Source organism: Canis lupus, chromosome 25 (genome assembly GCF_048164855.1).
Source record: "Canis lupus baileyi chromosome 25, mCanLup2.hap1, whole genome shotgun sequence".
Taxonomy (NCBI): domain Eukaryota; kingdom Metazoa; phylum Chordata; class Mammalia; order Carnivora; family Canidae; genus Canis; species Canis lupus.
Window position 1 is genome coordinate 31,636,743 of NC_132862.1, and position 16,885 is coordinate 31,653,627.

Here is a 16,885-nt window from a genome sequence, read left to right on the forward strand (position 1 = left end):
AGTCTGAGAAATGAGATAGTCTCGCAAAGAAAGATAGTCTTGCTGAAGTCTCTACTGTTCCTTCCTCCTTTTCAGTCAAAAAATGTCACTCATTTGTGGAGTGTAAAAAATGAAACAAACAGAGCTCCTGGGCAGCTCAGATGGTTAAGTGTCTGCCTTCAGCTCAGGTCATGATCTCCAGGTCTTGGGAATCCCTGCTCAGTGAGGAGTCAGCTTCTCCCTCTCCCTCTGCTCTCCCCACCACTCATGCTTGGTTGCTCTCTTTCTCTCTCTCTCTTTCAAATGAATAAGTAATTTAAAAAAAAAAACTTTAAAGAAATGAAACAAGCAAAGGAAAAAATAAGAGAAAGAGGGAGAGAGAGAGAGAGAGAGAGAGAGAGAGAGAGAGAGAGAGAAAGAACCAGACTTTTAATCATAGAGAACAAACTTATAGTTACCAGAGGGGTGGGGTGGGGGTTGGGTGAAATAGGTGAAGGGGATTAAGGAGGGCACTTGTCCTGATGAGTGCAGGGTGATGTATGGAAGTGTTGAATTACTGTGCATTATGCTCCTGAAACTAATACTGCACTGTATGTTAACTAGCTGGAATTTAAATAAAAACTTAGGGAAAAAAAGAAATTACATTGTAAAAAAAATAAAAATAGAAAATGTCTTCTTGTGAGTCAGTTTTATGGTTGGGGACAGCTTCCAAGCTCATGTCTTAGCAGCGTGTGTTTTAGCTCCTGTCATAGCCCCACAACTGAGAGGGGAGGACTCTTCCCTACCATTGCCAGTTTGAAAATACTTACAGGGATATATTCTGATAGGTTTGGCTTAGATCAATGCTAATCTCAAAGATGATGGTTAGTGAGGCACAATCCCCAAATGAGCTTATCTTCAGTCAGGTATTCATCCTCTTGACAGAGCACCCTATTCAGGGCATTGAAGCCAAGTAGGAGGATGGTATTATCTTTTAGCACATATGGATCAGAAAGAAGGAGGTTTCCTCTAAGGAGGACAGGTGGTGCAGAAGATGGCAGACTTGGCCATGGAAGGAATGGTGATCTGGGCAGTTACTGTAATTTGTGTCTGCTATAAAAAGATCAGAAATTCTACATCTTTTTGACTAAAAAGTCTATATTCTTAAATTTTTTATGCATAGTATTTAGCTATGGATAAGTGGATAATAAATATAGCATCTGAAGTTTTTCCATGTGATTAGTTCTTTTTTTTTAAGATTTATTTATTTGAGAGAGAGAGTGTGGTGGGGAAGCACAGAGGGCGAAGATTTCAAGCAGACTCTGAGTCTAATGTGGAGCTCCATGCAGGGCTTCAATCTCAAAACTCCAAGAGCACGACCTGAGCCTAAATTTAGGGTCAAGACAATTAATGGACTGCACCATCCAGGCACTCCTCTATGTGATTAATTCTTAAATAGTCACAGTGGTGAGAGACATACATATAGGTGACACTCCCCAACACTTTGTGGTCATAATCAACATGTATAATTATCTACATCCTTAACTAAAGCAAATATAATTGGGAATTGAATACAAATGACCCAAAGACCTATGGACTAATTTCTTAAATTGCAGAGGACTGAAATGCTTGAAAAAATTATCATAACACATTTAGGTGAAAAGAGTATGCTAAAATAGTAGGATAACTTGATACTTTTTTTAACATACTTAGATGCACAGACATTGGGAAAAATTTGGAATGCTATATCCCCAGATGGTGGTTATTTTGGAATAGAGTGTGTAGGAATGACTGCTTTCTTCTTTTTTGCATGTTGTACTTGACACAGTTTCCTCAGTGAACATGTATTAATTTCCGAATTCTTAATCCATTATTATAAAATTCTTGTGTATGATGATGCAAACCTGAATTCATACTTACTTAGAGATTTCAGATTAAGAACTCTTTTCTTTAGAACCTCCAGAAGCCACGGAGTAAAAGGCTAATTGAAGGCCTCGGCACAGCAACAAGAATTTCAATAGAAAGATTCTCATTAGGTTCCCCAATTAGCCTTCAAAAAAATAAATAAATAAGAAGATGGTGCATCACTCAGATGAAAACAGACTTAAAGATACAGATGTCCTTTGTTAGTTGCAAAAATGCAAAAAAAAAAAAAAAATGAATTCAAGGAAGCAACATGGAGCTCCACTAAAGAATGGCTGATTTTTAGCAGATTTAACAGTTTCAGCTAATTAAAAAGAAGCAAGTGATAAGCTGTTTTTAGGATTAAGTCCATAATACTTAATTCTAAGCCTTTGCAATCATTTTAACACAGTTTTGATAACACTAGAATTTCCATATTACAAATCCCAAGTACCTAACAATTTTGAGTGAGGTCTGTACTCATTTCCGAGAGACTAATTAAAAAGTATAAATTAGGGGAAACTGCAGAGGAATTTCTCTGTGATGATGAAAAAATGAACCTGGCCACATCTCATCACTATGTCTATATGTAAATAACTCTATTGTACCGATACGTTTCATATGTATATATAGAATTTTTCTATAATCCTTTAAGGGAGGACCACATGACTCACTTTTTAATAATACATTACAGACAATATAGAACTCCCTTGGCTTTTTATTATTCACCTTATTAATCAACTTGTTCAGAAACTTAAGAAGCCAATTTTTCTTCCTAGATAAAATCTAGGAATTTTAAGTGCATCCAAGTAATAATGCATTTCTTATGATAATGGTATTGGCATTTATTGTAAAAATGATGTTTTTACTTTGCAGTATTTGGCAAGAACACTCTGATTTTATGACTATACTTTAGGTTTCAACACAAAGTCAAAGTAAATAAAAATGCCATAGCAATATCACTAGAATGTCTATTTTATGGGCCACCAACTTGACTTAAATAAGAAATTCCTGGTTTATCTAAGAGAAAGGATGATGTAGTCTAATTCTGACATCACCATGCAAAACAGAAAGAGACTCATATAAATGTGTTCTTAAAGGTTTCCAGAAACCTTGGTTTGATATTTTAAAAAGCAGATTATTACTCTTAAGGAAATTTATTAATCACAGAATTGTGATTTATAGCCATGTATGTGAGTACATATCTGACCACAATTTTCCTCAGTTATAAAGGATATATTACTTTATTAACAAATATAACCAAATTTAAAGTAATAGAAAAAAATTCCAACTAATCCAAACTTCCACACTCTACCAGCACAGTATTAGACTATAGATATAGACTTGTACATTACAAACTGATGTAATGCCTTTCAATTCTCTTGTGAAATACTGATTTACATAAGTAATAACATTTGTTTTAATCATACTTTTGTGTTTTTGTCATTTGAAAATCTTGACAATGCAGGTTTTTGGTATATATATACTAGCATTTTAAGGACTACAACACTAATGATCCCATTTAACTGCCTATAATGGATAATGAAGTATTTATTTATTTACTTACTTATATTAAAGATTTTATTTATTTATTTGAGAGTGGATGCATACTCATGAGTCAAGGGAGGGTCAGAAGGAGAGGGAGAGGGATAAGCAGACTCCCAGCTGAGCACAGAGCCTAGGTAGGGCTTAATCTCATGACCCTGAGATCATGATCTGAGCCTAAGTCAGATGCTTAACCAGCTATACCACCCAGATGCTCTGGATAATAAAATATTTATTACCTAGTATTTCAACTGAGTATGAAAACTACCATTTATTTCTGTATAAAATTACCTATTGGGACCTTATACACGAAAAGACATCCATTTTCTAAAATCCACTTAAAATTTTTTCTATAAGGTACTCCTCTGCATTTAAAAACATCATTTTTAGGAGTAAAGAAAATCATAAGTTTTAGGTATTATAGAAAATTAATAATTTATCATCTAGCTTCAGTTAGTTATGTGAGTTTCAAAAAATGAGTTTAGAGGTCAAGAGGCAATCTGAGTACATCAACATGCAAGGTAAAAGAAAAATTAGGGAGAACATTATTTATAAAATTATTTTCATTTTGATATTTTCAAATTGTAAAGCCAAGAAAAGAGCATACTGTCAGATTTTAAAAACTCAGAAGCTTCTTTGTTTTAGAAGTTAAAGTATATTATGCACATAGTGAATAAGACAGAGAATAAGTGATCCAAAAAAATCCAAGTTTTGGGGGCAGCTGGGTGGCTCAGTGGTTAAGTGTATGCCTTTGGCTCAATTCATGATCCTGGGGTCCCAGGATCGAGACCTGCATCAGGCTCCCTGCAGGGAGCCTGCTTCTCCCTCTGCCTATGTCTCTGCCTCTCTCTGTGTGTCTCTCATGAATAAATAAGTAAAATATTTTTTTTAATCCAAATTTTAACTTTACTGTATTTGAGAATTCATCACACAAGAGAACCCATCTGCTGCTTGGCCACATATATCATTTATACTTAGTGGTGTATTCTAACCTAATGAAATTGCAAGAAAAAAATATGAGGAACCTTATCTTGGTGCCTAAAAGAGTTCATTTTCATTTATAATAAAGTCTCTGCTCCCTCCACAAGATCAACAAAGCAACATTTCCAGACCATCTCTTCCTTCTGACTCCCCTTCTTCCCAAGCCCCAGTCAGCACCACTCCCCTGATAGACCCTTCTTCCTACTTCGTCTCCGCTATGTAGCAGCTCCCTTCTCTTGGCATGCTCACATCGTACTCTTCCTCTAGACTGTCCCATAACTTCTGCTTGACCTTTCCCACCCCACTTACTCATTCAACATTTGTTCATCTATTCAACAAGTATTTACTACATATCTATCAAGGTCCAGGTGCTCTTCTAGAAGCTGGGATATAGCAGTGAACAAAATGGATAAAGTCCTTACTGTCATGGAATCTACCAGAATTCCAGTAGATAAGCAAGTAATAATAAAGATCCAGTACAATATCACGTGGTGAGTTATACATTTTTAAAGAAAATAAACCTGGGTAAAAGTGGTAAAATTTAAGGAGATTTTTTTTTAAGTAGGTCTCACACCCAGCATGGAGCCCAACGCAGAGTTTGAACTCATGACTCTGAGATCAAGACCTGAGCTGAGATCAAGGGTCCAACTCCTAACCAACTGAGCCATGCAAGCACCCCTGATGGGGACATTTTAGATTGGTTGTTTACGAATGACATGTTGAGACAATATCTTTTGAACAGAGATTGGAATAAAATAAAATCCATATTTATAAAATACTTATTATGTACATTTTTCTCATGCTAGCATTCTCAAACCCTTCCCCACAGGGCTCTACTGGAAGAATGAGAACTGCCTTCTACCCAACTGGCCATTGTGGCCACGAAAGAGAAAAAAGGGTAGCGGGCAGAAAATTGGGGCTGGTATAAACTTAAAGTGGTATGATGGGCGGCTGAGGACAGGACAGAGAGATGACAAGATTCTCACATTTTATCTTTATAACCTGTCAGGTCCTTTGGCAAGCAGTTACTCAGAACATGCAAGAAAGCAAGAACAGTCACAACATAGTGCTCAACTAAAGTAAAACAGAGATAGTAGTAATGTGTGAAAGCTACAACCAGAAATAGTTCATCTCAAAGCCAAACCAACCAAACAATGAAACAGATGTCTAAAAGTGGAATAGCTGCCTCTCTGCTGATAGTGATTCCACCATTTATAACCAACTGGCAATAATATTAAAGACAAACAATGCTGAACAAAATATATTGTTCTCCCAAGTTATATATTAAGATGATCATATTGAAGAATAGGGTTAAAATGAGTTTTCCATTTTTTTAGTTTTTTTTTTTTTTAAATTTTTATTTATTTATGATAGTCACAGAGAGAGAGAGAGAGAGAGAGAGAGAGAGAGAGAGAGGCAGAGACACAGGCAGAAGAAGAAGCAGGCTCCATGCACCGGGAGCCTGACGTGGGATTCGATCCTGGATCTCCAGGATCGCGCCCTGGGCCAAAGGCAGGCGCCAAACCGCTGCGCCACCTAGGGATCCCCCATTTTTTTAGTTTTTTAAAAAGATTTTATTTATTTATAAGAGAGAGAGAGCCAGCCATAGAAAGAGTATGAGTAGAGGGGAGGGGCAGAGGCAGAAGCAGACTCCCCAATAAGCAGGGAGCCTGAAGCAGGGAGCCTGATGCGGCGCTGGATCCCAGGATCTGGGGATCATGACCTGATGGCAGCTGAACGAAGGCAGCTGCTTAACCAGCTGAGCCACCCAGGTGCCCCAAATTTTCCACTTTTTAATAACCAAAAACCAAAGAACCTTTTGGTATATACAGTTACCAAAACTAGAGCTAACACAATCCATAAAATAAGGAGAATATGTACATTTTTTTTTCTTCTAAGAGTTTCTTGAACATCCCTGATAGGAAAGTTGAGAATGGTTGCTTTTCTTGATGCAAATTCTTCTGACTCTGAGATTTAAATTATAATTGATCTTGCTGCTATGTTTTTCTTATCATTAAGGTTACATTTCTCATTTAAAAAAAAAAGGTAATAAAGGAAAAAAGGAAGTGTCTAGTGTACAAGCACAGATACTGTTTCTTAGAGTGTAATCACTATTCCCGTTAATTATTTTTAGAAAATGAATTCTACAAGTCAAACTTGGGATATGCTACATGCTAGATCTCCCTTCTGGAAAACACAATGCATATTAACATAATAGAGGTTCTAAAATAAAAACGTAATAGGGGCTCTGAGAAGTCCTGGTACAAAAATAACAATAATTAATTAACTAATAGCAGTTTACACAAAGTTAAATTGATTACTACCCAAATTCATGTTACCACAGAAGTGTTTATTTTTAATAACATCTGTTGACATTGCAAGTCTCTCCTGTTCTATGGAGCATATTTTGGAAGATGCTGCTCTAAACACATTTTTATTTTTCTAACTCTTTGATTTTGCTTTAGCTATTTTTATCATCCTATTTCTTGCTTTCTTTTAAAAAAAATTTTTTACATAGCACTTATTGAGTGCTTACTGTATTCTAGGCTCTGTTTTAGTACTTTACATCATTATCTCACTTATTCCTGCCTAGCAATTATCCTCTGAGATAAATACAACAGACTGCTGAAGGGGCCCCCACTCAAGTGAAATAACTCTCCACATCCTGCTTGTTGATAAATGGCACAACTGAGAGAGCCAAGATTCAAATCAAGTGTCTCTGCCCTGATGCCTATGCTCTTCTTAGCTATGAAGTGACCGGTTCTCTTCTCCTCAGCTTCTCCCAAGCTCCACAGAGACCAGCAGCCTATCTATCTTTCTTTCAGTCCAAAGATATTTTCCAGATCTTAGCTTACAAGATCTTTCTCTTGTGTTTGATGCTATTGGCCCACTTGGAATTTCCTAGACCCAAGATTTCCGTGATTCTGCTTTCGTCTTATACCTCTGGCTGTTTCTTCTTCATCTTCCTAGGTTCCTTATTAAATGTTAGTAATACCTAAGGTCCATCCTGGCTCGCGGCCCTTCCTCAAACTTCCCCTTTGCTAGGACTTCTTCATTCACATCTCCAGGCCTGCCATCTCCCTTGGACATCAGACGCATATCTATTAACTTGCGTATTTTTTTTTTGGCACTTCAAACTCAAGATGTTGGCACTTCAACACTAAATTCATCCTGTCCTGTATTAGTCAAGGTCCTAGTAGGACACTTAAGGGAATCCTAGAAAGTTTAATCAAGAGACTGTTAATCAAGGTGTAGAGCAGGGATAGTAGTAGAGATAGAGAAGCCTGACAGAGAAGGTGGTAAACTAAGCTGGAAGAGAATGGACACTACCCAGTACACATTGTTAAAACTGCAATATTTCAGGCAAAGGTGTCAGTTACCTGGAAATTAGCATGAAAATTCCCTTTTCAGCTCCCCACATCTAGCCAGTCTTGTCAATTTAGCTAGTTTTAATCTTAAAAAACAAACAAACAAACAAAAAAAAAACACAAAAAAACACAAAAAAACAAAAAACAGCCATTGTCTCTCTTCTTTTAGTTTCTTTTCCTATCACCCTAGGGTCAACATTTGTCATCTCTTAATTGGACCATTATAATACCCTCCTAGCAGCTGAACTGTTTCCAGGCCCACTCCACCTTCAGGAGGCCAAAAGCTCTCTCTGAAATGCAAATCTTACCCCACTAAGCCTTGACTAAGCCTTCAATGATCCTCTTCACCTAGAAAATAAAGATCCTGGTTTTTGGCACTGCATATAGGAGTCTCTCTGATCTGGCATCTATCACTCCCTTTTCCTTTTGTACACACTTGTATTTTCTTAAACTCTGCCTTACTTTTGGCAACCTGAGTCCTTTGCTCATGCAGTTTTCTCTGTCTTTATGTCCATATTTCTAACTCAGGCTCAGCTCGGGTATCATCTTTTAAGACATCATTTCCCAAACCATGAAATCGAGTCTCTCCTCTAACATATTACCATAGTTCCCTCCATTAAACAAACAAAATCTCACTACATTTTAATGACTTTTTCCATTTTTCCTACTATGTCACTTGTGAGAATCCAACTGACTATTAACCATTCCTGTACCTATAACATGTAGTACAATTCATGGCACACAATACATATGCAATCAATGTTTGATTAACTGAATGGAATTGGACAATCAATCACTACCCTGGAATCTGAAAGACAGATTTCGTGTGGAAGAAGAAAAGTAACGTCTCAATGGGACAGTTCTGGCTTTGGGGAAAGACTGGTCAACTAAAAAAGTTTACAGGATTCTCTTTCAAGGAAACTAAACACTAGGGAGGGATTAACCAGAAGTTAAATCCAGAACCAAAAGGTAGTAATGCTAGAGTTTCAAAATAGAAAACCTGTTTCGGAAAATAACAGAAAAGGAGTTAGAAACCAGATCTCAGATCTGACCAGATATACAAAGGGCACTGCCGATTCTATGAATTCTCTAACATCAGGTTTTGTACATGCCAATCACAAACTCCTGTGGGAGGACCCAAGAGGGAATCACAATCTAGATTAGGACACAAGACTATAGATGGCCTCTGACACAGGTTAAGGGCAAAGGGAACAAGGGACAGAATTTTCTCTGCATTTCACTTGGTCACTGGAAGGGCCATAATGAAGGAACAGAATTAAGGGCCTGGTAGACCCATGATAATTTCTCACACATAAATAATCTATTATAAAAAAATAGGCAGGCAGAAAGAGAAAAACAAAACGAAGTCTCATTTATCTGAAAAAAAGTTAAATGAGGGGCTTCAGAAAAAGGCACAGATTCATCATTTAAATCACGTATACATTAGTATTACAAAATACAATTCTGATTTTGGACCCTCACATTGTAGAGAAATTCTTTTTATTTGCTAGTAAGGGTACAAAAATTACCAGGTTCATTTGGTTTTAATTCACTTTATGATAGGACCAGTTTTGTTAAAAAAATGAGTTGCACAGCATTCCTATTCAGGAAGAGTGAGAAACCAAATAAAGGAAGAGTACTCAATAAGGAAATACATTTATTTGCATATAAATAGAAGGATGGCAATACATTTGTTTTCATCAAACCTTTTCATTTGATTCCCTAATTTTCCCTATATTCATTTTGTTACAGAAATTACTATGCATATTTATAATTTGTAAGACAATCCTGAAACTCAGAGTCCTATTTCCAACTCTGTTTCTGAAGCATTTTCCTAAGCTTGTATCATTTTTTCCTCTTTCATCTCAATTTCCTGACAAAAAGGTAAGAACAAACTTTTCTTTTTTTTTTTTTTTTAAGATTTTACTCATTTATTCTCCAGAGACACACAGAGAGAGGCAGAGACATAGGCAGAGGGAGAAGCAGGTTCCTTGTGGGGAGCACAATTCGGAACTCGATCCCAGGATCCATCATGCCCTGAGCTAAAGGCAGATGCTCAACTATAAGCCACCCAGGCATCCCAGGAGAAACCTTTCTTATCAAGAAACCACCACAACCTTGTTTCAAATACCCTCTGTTTGTTAGGTGGTTTTAATATATTCAGAAGTAAAAGGAGTTGGTCTTTTAGGTAACTGAAATGTCTAGGAAAGCAGATACCTTTTACTGGAGAATTAGATTCTAAATGAAAGAGTTGAGAATGATTTTCTGACACTGGGATAAAATACAGTTGTACTTATAGAAATAAATTTGAAAGCGCCATGTTCAGAAGGGAAAAAACAACTAATGATCAGCACTCTAGAGATCTAGGACAAGCTTGTGAAAGGACTAAGTTACTAATTAGGAGTAATTAGTGATTGTAGATTACACCAGAAGTACTTAATAAAGTTATTTACATATTGTTCTGAATAGTTGGTAGAAACAGTATTGAACCTGTTGGAGCAGCAGGAGAGAGGAGGATGAGTCTCTGTATTCTGCTGTTAGGTTCATCCTACCCCATTCACCTTCTTGTTCATTCTACTTGTGCCATATTAACTTTGTTTTGGCTCCTCAAACCAAGGGCACAAGCACAAAGAACTCTCTCACATATTTATTTCAGCAGAAAGAGCTGATACCAATGGGTATTTGAGGCCATCATAGAAGAGTTCTTTAAGGGCAGCCCAGGTGGTCAGCAGTTTAGCGCCACCTTCAGCCCAGGGCATGATCCTGGAGACCCAGGATGGAGTCCCACTCGCGCTCCCTGCATGGAGCCTGATTGCCTGATTATCCCTCTGCCTGTGTCTCTGCCTCTCTCTCTCTCTCTCTTTCTGTTTCTCTCATGAATAAATAAATAAAATCTTAAAAAAAAAGAGGAGTTCTTTAAGGCTTTGACTTATGCTCCTAGATTAAACACTACTATGGATAGAACCAAGACTAGGGAACAGAAAAGGCCTCCTCAAGGGTCAAGTTATGGCAAAAATTAGAGGGAGATTCTATTAGAAGCATGCAAAAATCTTTGTCAGTTGTAGTTCTGGTGGTCCCAGAAGAATGATGATATGGAAGAGAAAGCAAGAACATGATCTGCATAGCTGGGCATTGGGTGAAGTTGTAGGTCACATATAGAGGTAATGAAAGCAATTCCCCTATTATTTCAACTCTGTTTTTTCATTGATGATATAGCGGCTGAGGTAACACTGGTGAATAAACCAGCAACCAAGAGTGCTACATTTTTGGAAGAAAAATAACACACTGGTATTTTGATTTATGATTTTAATAAGTTCTTTATATAAGGAATTGATAGCACTTTGTTATTTTTAAGTGTAATGACTGCATTGTAATTATGATTTAATTCACATAATGATAATTTTATAATGTTTTCCTTAAAAACGTGTTCACTTTACTTGTGAACCATTTAAGTGGTGTTAAATACCACTTCTCAGTCAGAAACTATATAATGCTGCAAATTTTAATTGTTTATGAAGCTTCTATTATTTGCCTAATTTAACATACTATGCACAGTGGAAGACAAAAATTATGTAATAAATATATATAATTATATAAATATATAATACAAAAATTATAATATATTTTCCTTTATTTTAAAAATACATTTATTTGGAGTAATAAAATGAGCATACCAGGTGCTTTTTAGTAAAGCTCATCATTGCAATAGGGACTATGCTTCTGGAAATGCAACAGCACTGGAACTGTGTACCAGAAGGTATTAAGAAGAAAATTGGAAATAAATATTTGTGGTCATCCCTGTTAAACCTTCTACTGAACTACACTGCTAGCAATCACAATGGTTTGAATAAGTACACAACTGTAACCAACACCAAAGGTCCTTTGCAAATTCCCAAGACTCAAGCTGGAAGTATATTCATAAAGCTCAGGAGTCAATGTGCTTATAAGTTAAAACACCTTTAGGTTGGTTATTTAGATGCTAGAAACAGTGCTACATTTAAAAATGCTACATTTAAAAATAAAGTACCACCCTGACGTCATTTTAAATTACTTATGCATATAGATGTGTATTTTCTTGTGGACCAAAATGAGGCAGAAGTATGGTGTGAATTTTTTATTCTTTGATATAAAAACAATCTCTCACACAACAAAGAATAAAAGTAAACATGAGTATAGTGGGAAGGACTATTAGCCAATCCTCAGTAGGAGCCCAGCCCAGTGAACCTTCTTCAGCTTGCTGGGGATGTCATATGTGAAAGGGTTTCTCTAAAAGGTTGGCAACAAAAGAAAATAAAATAAGATAAAAATTAAAGGTTGAAACAACATTTATCAAAGGATTCAGTTGACAGAGGAGTTAATGACAGCAAACTTCATTGCTAAGGGAGTGGTTTAGGCTGCTTCAGAAAGATGAAAAGGTTATGGTTCATTGGCCAATATTGTATAATATAGACTGTGAATGAAACCTCCACAAAGAAGTGAAACTTCTGTGTGTGCTGGTGTGCATGTGCACACACAAGTGTGAACGAGAGGGGGTGAGGGAGAAGGAGAGAGGGAAAGACAGAGAGAGAGACAGGGAAGTGGAGAAAAGCATACAGACCTTGGAGAGTGGATATTTCTCCTAAATAGGAGTACTATGGCCAACATCATAACACTCATGCTTTATAAAACTAAACACAAACTTCTTTTCAGATAATATAATTAAGGCCTCTTTCAAATTTAATGTTCTTTCATTACATATCAGGTAAGAGCAGACCCAGAAGAAAATATAGAGAGGAGGTTAAGGAAAGAAAGAAGGATTCATGCCAAGCCTATGAGTTTAGTGAAACATTCCACTTGACTACTAATGAGCACCATTTCAGGGAAGGCAGAATTTAAATTCCTATGATGTCATATTCTACAATTTGCATCTTAGTTGACAAAATACTGATATCAAGTGAACTGAGACAGGAAGCGATTTTCAGGAAGAGGTTTATTAAAGATAGGCCAAGTGAGAGAAATTACATGTTTTCATTGGGAAGGATGGAAAGATGCACAAGAGGGAGGCTCATCAGATAATTACTTCATTCACATTCATATGTGAGTAGAAAACTTTCAGATTAGTAGGCTCCCAGTCTACTTGATAATAGAGTTCTACTTTTGTTTTCTCTTTTTATATATGCCATCAATATTGATATGAAATTTTAAAATTTCATAATCAACATTGTGCTTATGCAGGATCAATTATGAAGATATTAGCCTCATAACATACAGTGGATGATTTAGACAATCTGAGATGCTTGATCCAATGTTGCTGTCACTTAGCTATGCATAGGGAATGATACATAAAGACTTCCATGGCCAGGCACATTTAGGCTATCTCAATGAAATTGATTATAGCCAATTACACAGATTCAGTTTTTCAGACTTTCCTATCACTTTTACCCAGCTGCTTGCTCCTGATTTGTGGAAAAGATAAAACTATAAATCAAGCCTCCCATGTTGGTTTATCTAACTGTATGGCCCTTAGGAATTTTCATTTTTATATGGGAGATATTTCATATGGAGCAGTGAAAGTTTTGTTGACATAATGAGAGCTACAGAGATTTTGGGGAGGTTGGATAAATGGTTTGTTTCTGACTCAGCACAGAGATCTTATCACTGAGAACCAATCAACAATGTGCTATTTAATAATGGAATTGTTTTTAGGTCTACTTTACTGATACCTATTCAATACATTGAATGCAAACGTATTTCCAAATTATAAAGAGATTATACAATGTACCCAATTTATCATGTAATATACTATTTCTAAATGTAAATGCATTATCCCTTGTGCTTAATTTGACACTTTGAACATCCCTTGTCAATGGTAACAAAATAAAATTAATGAAATAGCATATGTGAAATACCTGGAAGACTGGCGCATGGGTATTAAGTATATATACATATAATTTTTTCCTGTGATATAGTTTATATCCTGGTGACACGAACACTGCATTTACATAAAATAAAGGGTAAAGACTTACTCTACAAAATTAGTTGTCCATTACAATATTTATTTAAATGGCAAGCTTTGTCATGTATTTACTATGTGATGCAGTTAACCATAATTGACACCAATCTGCAAATGTGCAAAAATGCACCTATTGTGGTGGAACAGGGTGAATCTCTATTACAGTCTTGAAAATACCATTTTGCCAATACAGATTGCAATTTCTCACATCTATATCCAGTTTTGGTTAAAAGTTTTGCCACAGTTATTGCATTTTAATTGCAGCACTCTATCTCCACTGTCAAATTCATAATTTGACCATTTCTGAATTTGTCTTTCATTATTAAGAATTCATATAAAAACCTGCGTTTGTGCTAGAGGTTGGGTTTGGATCAGATATCATGCATGTTAAATCTGAACTGCTACTTAGAAAAATGTGTGGTGATGCAGTTCCCCACTTTGGATTCATGACAAGTATTGCATAGACATAATAGTTATGACAGAATTTAACAAATAAAAAAATTAATAGAAAGCTTCAATAAGTAATATAATTGTGGTGTGTGCTAAAAGAGCAATCTCGGGCAGCCCGGGTGGATCAGAGGTTTAGCTCCGCCTTCAGCCCAGGGCGTGATCCTGGAGACCGGGGATCGAGTCCCATATCAGGCTCCCTGCTTCTCCCTCTGCCTGTGTCTCTGCCTCTCTCTCTCTCTCTCTCTCTCTCTCTTTCTCTCTGTGTGTGTGTGTCTCTCATGAATAAATAAATAAAATCTTCAAAAATTTTTAAAAAATAAAAGAGCAATCTCCTATAATGAAAACACAGGGCCAAGCTTATTATTTACCAGATTTTAAATAAAATTATTATTTACAACTTAAGAAAAAAATGTAAAAACATATTAAGTGTAATATAGAATTTTATTTATGCATTCAGTTGCTCTTTTTCCTTGCAACCATTTTCCTGTTTTCCATTAAGATAAATAAAAATATGGAATATTTAAAATTGATCTTGTTCTCAACCCATTGGTCCCGTTCCACTATCTCCTTGTCAAGCATTCATAATTAATGGTGCATGTAAGCAGAAAGCGACTCTTTGGTAAGGAAACATTCGCATCCATTAGTGATTCATCTATTTCTAAGGTAGCTATCACGGTGGTGCTGAAAGGATAGCTCCCAGGCACCTGTCGACACTCTACTTTGCCAGGAGAGGAAGGAGTATGACAAAACTAGACACACTGAAGACACAAGTGGTAGACAATGATCTCACAACTTCACACTACTTTCCAACCAAACATCTAGCTGAAATTTATTTTAAAGATTTTATGTGCCGTACCGTTGTCAAACTAGGATTTTTTTTAAAGCAGCTCCCTTCCCTTTCACTTTTCTCAAAATAACAGCCTAAAGCACCATGATCCAAAGAGAACTCAAAAAAAGTTAATTTTACAGATTTTTCTGTCATTTAAATTTAGAGGTACCAGCCTTTGTAGATAAGGTGGGGGAAAGTCTAACGACTTTGCAAAGGGAATTATCAGGTTGAAGATGAAGACTTGGGGAGAAGGGTCCTCTCCAGGTTCAAGCTCACGCTCCTTATTCAAAGAAACCCATGCTCACGACCCACCCTGGCAGTCTTTTTTTTTTTTTTTTTTGCAAACTGGGAGCTCAGCCCCAGGTGTCTAATTCCTGCAGAAAGTAAATTAAGACAAAGCAGCCGCACACACACCACTGGGGAGAGAGAGGTAAGGTTAAGCAGCATTGGGGTGCAGTAGTGACCAGAAGGAAAAGTGACCTCATTCCGCCTAGGGAAACACTATCTAACAAGCCCACCTTTGATGTGGATACCAGCTGTGGTAAAAGAGCACAAAGGTGGAAAGCTGGAGAGAGCAAACTTCCCCGTTCTTCCACCCCATCCCTCAAAAACGCCCGGAGCACGCACATGCAAGGACAACAAAGCTCGCGCCCAGGCTGCACAGCCGGCGCTCCCCGCGGCCGGGCCCTCGCGCCCCGGGGCGCGCCCTCCCCCGGCAGAGCGCGGACGCGGGCGGGACCGCTGGGGCGCGAGCAGGGCGGGGGGCTCCCCTACCTTGAGCAGCACAAAGAGCCAGAGCAGAGGCAGGAGGCGGCGGCCGCCGCGCGTTCTCGTGGGCAGGTGCCCCATCGCGGTGCGGACGCGGCCCCGGGGGGACCGAGGCGCGTGCGAGCTCCCCCGGCGCAGCTCACAATGGCGAACTGAGGCTGCAGCCTCAGACCGTGGGCGCCGAGGCTGCTCCCGGCGGGCGCATGCTGCCGTTCCAGTCCCCCTGGCGCCTGCTCTCTTTCCTCTTCTGCGCCCGGGGTCCTCCAGAGACGTGCCAGGCGCTGCTGTTCCTCCGCAGCTCGGGCTGGAGAGGGAGGGGATCGGGGTGGGCGAGGCTCTGCCCGCCGAGATGCGGGGTCCGCGGGGCCGTGCGCCGGGCCCGCCGCGGTGCTCCCGCAGCACCGGACCCGCGCTCTGCGCTGCGGACTCCTCTAGTGACAGCAGCCTCCAGCCCTCCCACCAGGGTTTGCTGCCGCCTCTTCCCCTGGATAGCCCCCTCTCCAGGCTCCGCCCCAGCCCTTGCCACAGTCTCTGGGACTCAGGAGTTGTGCGGGGGGGTTTCCCTTGAGCAACTTGGGGACTGAATCCCAGTCTCCTCTCAATCTTCCTACATCTGCTCTCACTTGCGGTTGTAAAAGTCCAGAAACACTTGGAGGGAAGTGGTGGTTGTGATTGTAGTGATGGAGCGCGTGGTGCAGGCACATGTGTTTGGTGGGGAGGATTCCAGTCTCTCCAGCCTACTCCTACCCAGGAGGAAATAGTACCACGATATACACTTTCCATTTGAAATCAGTTCGTATGCATTTCAAGGGCTGTCTTTGGATACCAAAGTCTGTCCGGATGCCTGCAGTGGAATGTAGAAGTCAGGGAGGAGGAGGATCACAGTACATTACACACATTTATAAACATACACTTTTTAAAATGTGTAATTATTAAAGAAATTGTTGAGCCTTTCCAGGGTGGTTGTACCGTTTTATTCTCACCAGCAATGGGTAGGAAGTGCGGGAGGGGGCGAAGCGTGTAATTAAAAAGTGCTAATGTTAGGAATCTTTGTGGTGATGAAACAGTTCCATACCTTGGTTGTGGTGGTGG

General features: G+C 38.5%; 1 protein-coding gene across 3 annotated transcripts in view; it reads right to left on the bottom strand.

Annotated features, from left to right (window-relative positions):
• The window catches only part of PTPRO (protein tyrosine phosphatase receptor type O), a 239,564-nt gene extending 222,996 nt beyond the window's left edge, over positions 1–16,568 (bottom strand). For all 3 annotated transcript variants that reach the window (XM_072798871.1, XM_072798868.1, XM_072798870.1), the window contains exon 1: positions 15,800–16,568. In XM_072798871.1, the coding sequence (XP_072654972.1) occupies positions 15,800–15,874 (75 nt within the window). In that variant the 5' untranslated portion in view covers positions 15,875–16,568. The remainder of the gene's footprint in view (positions 1–15,799) is intronic.
• Positions 16,569–16,885: the final 317 nt, after the last annotated feature.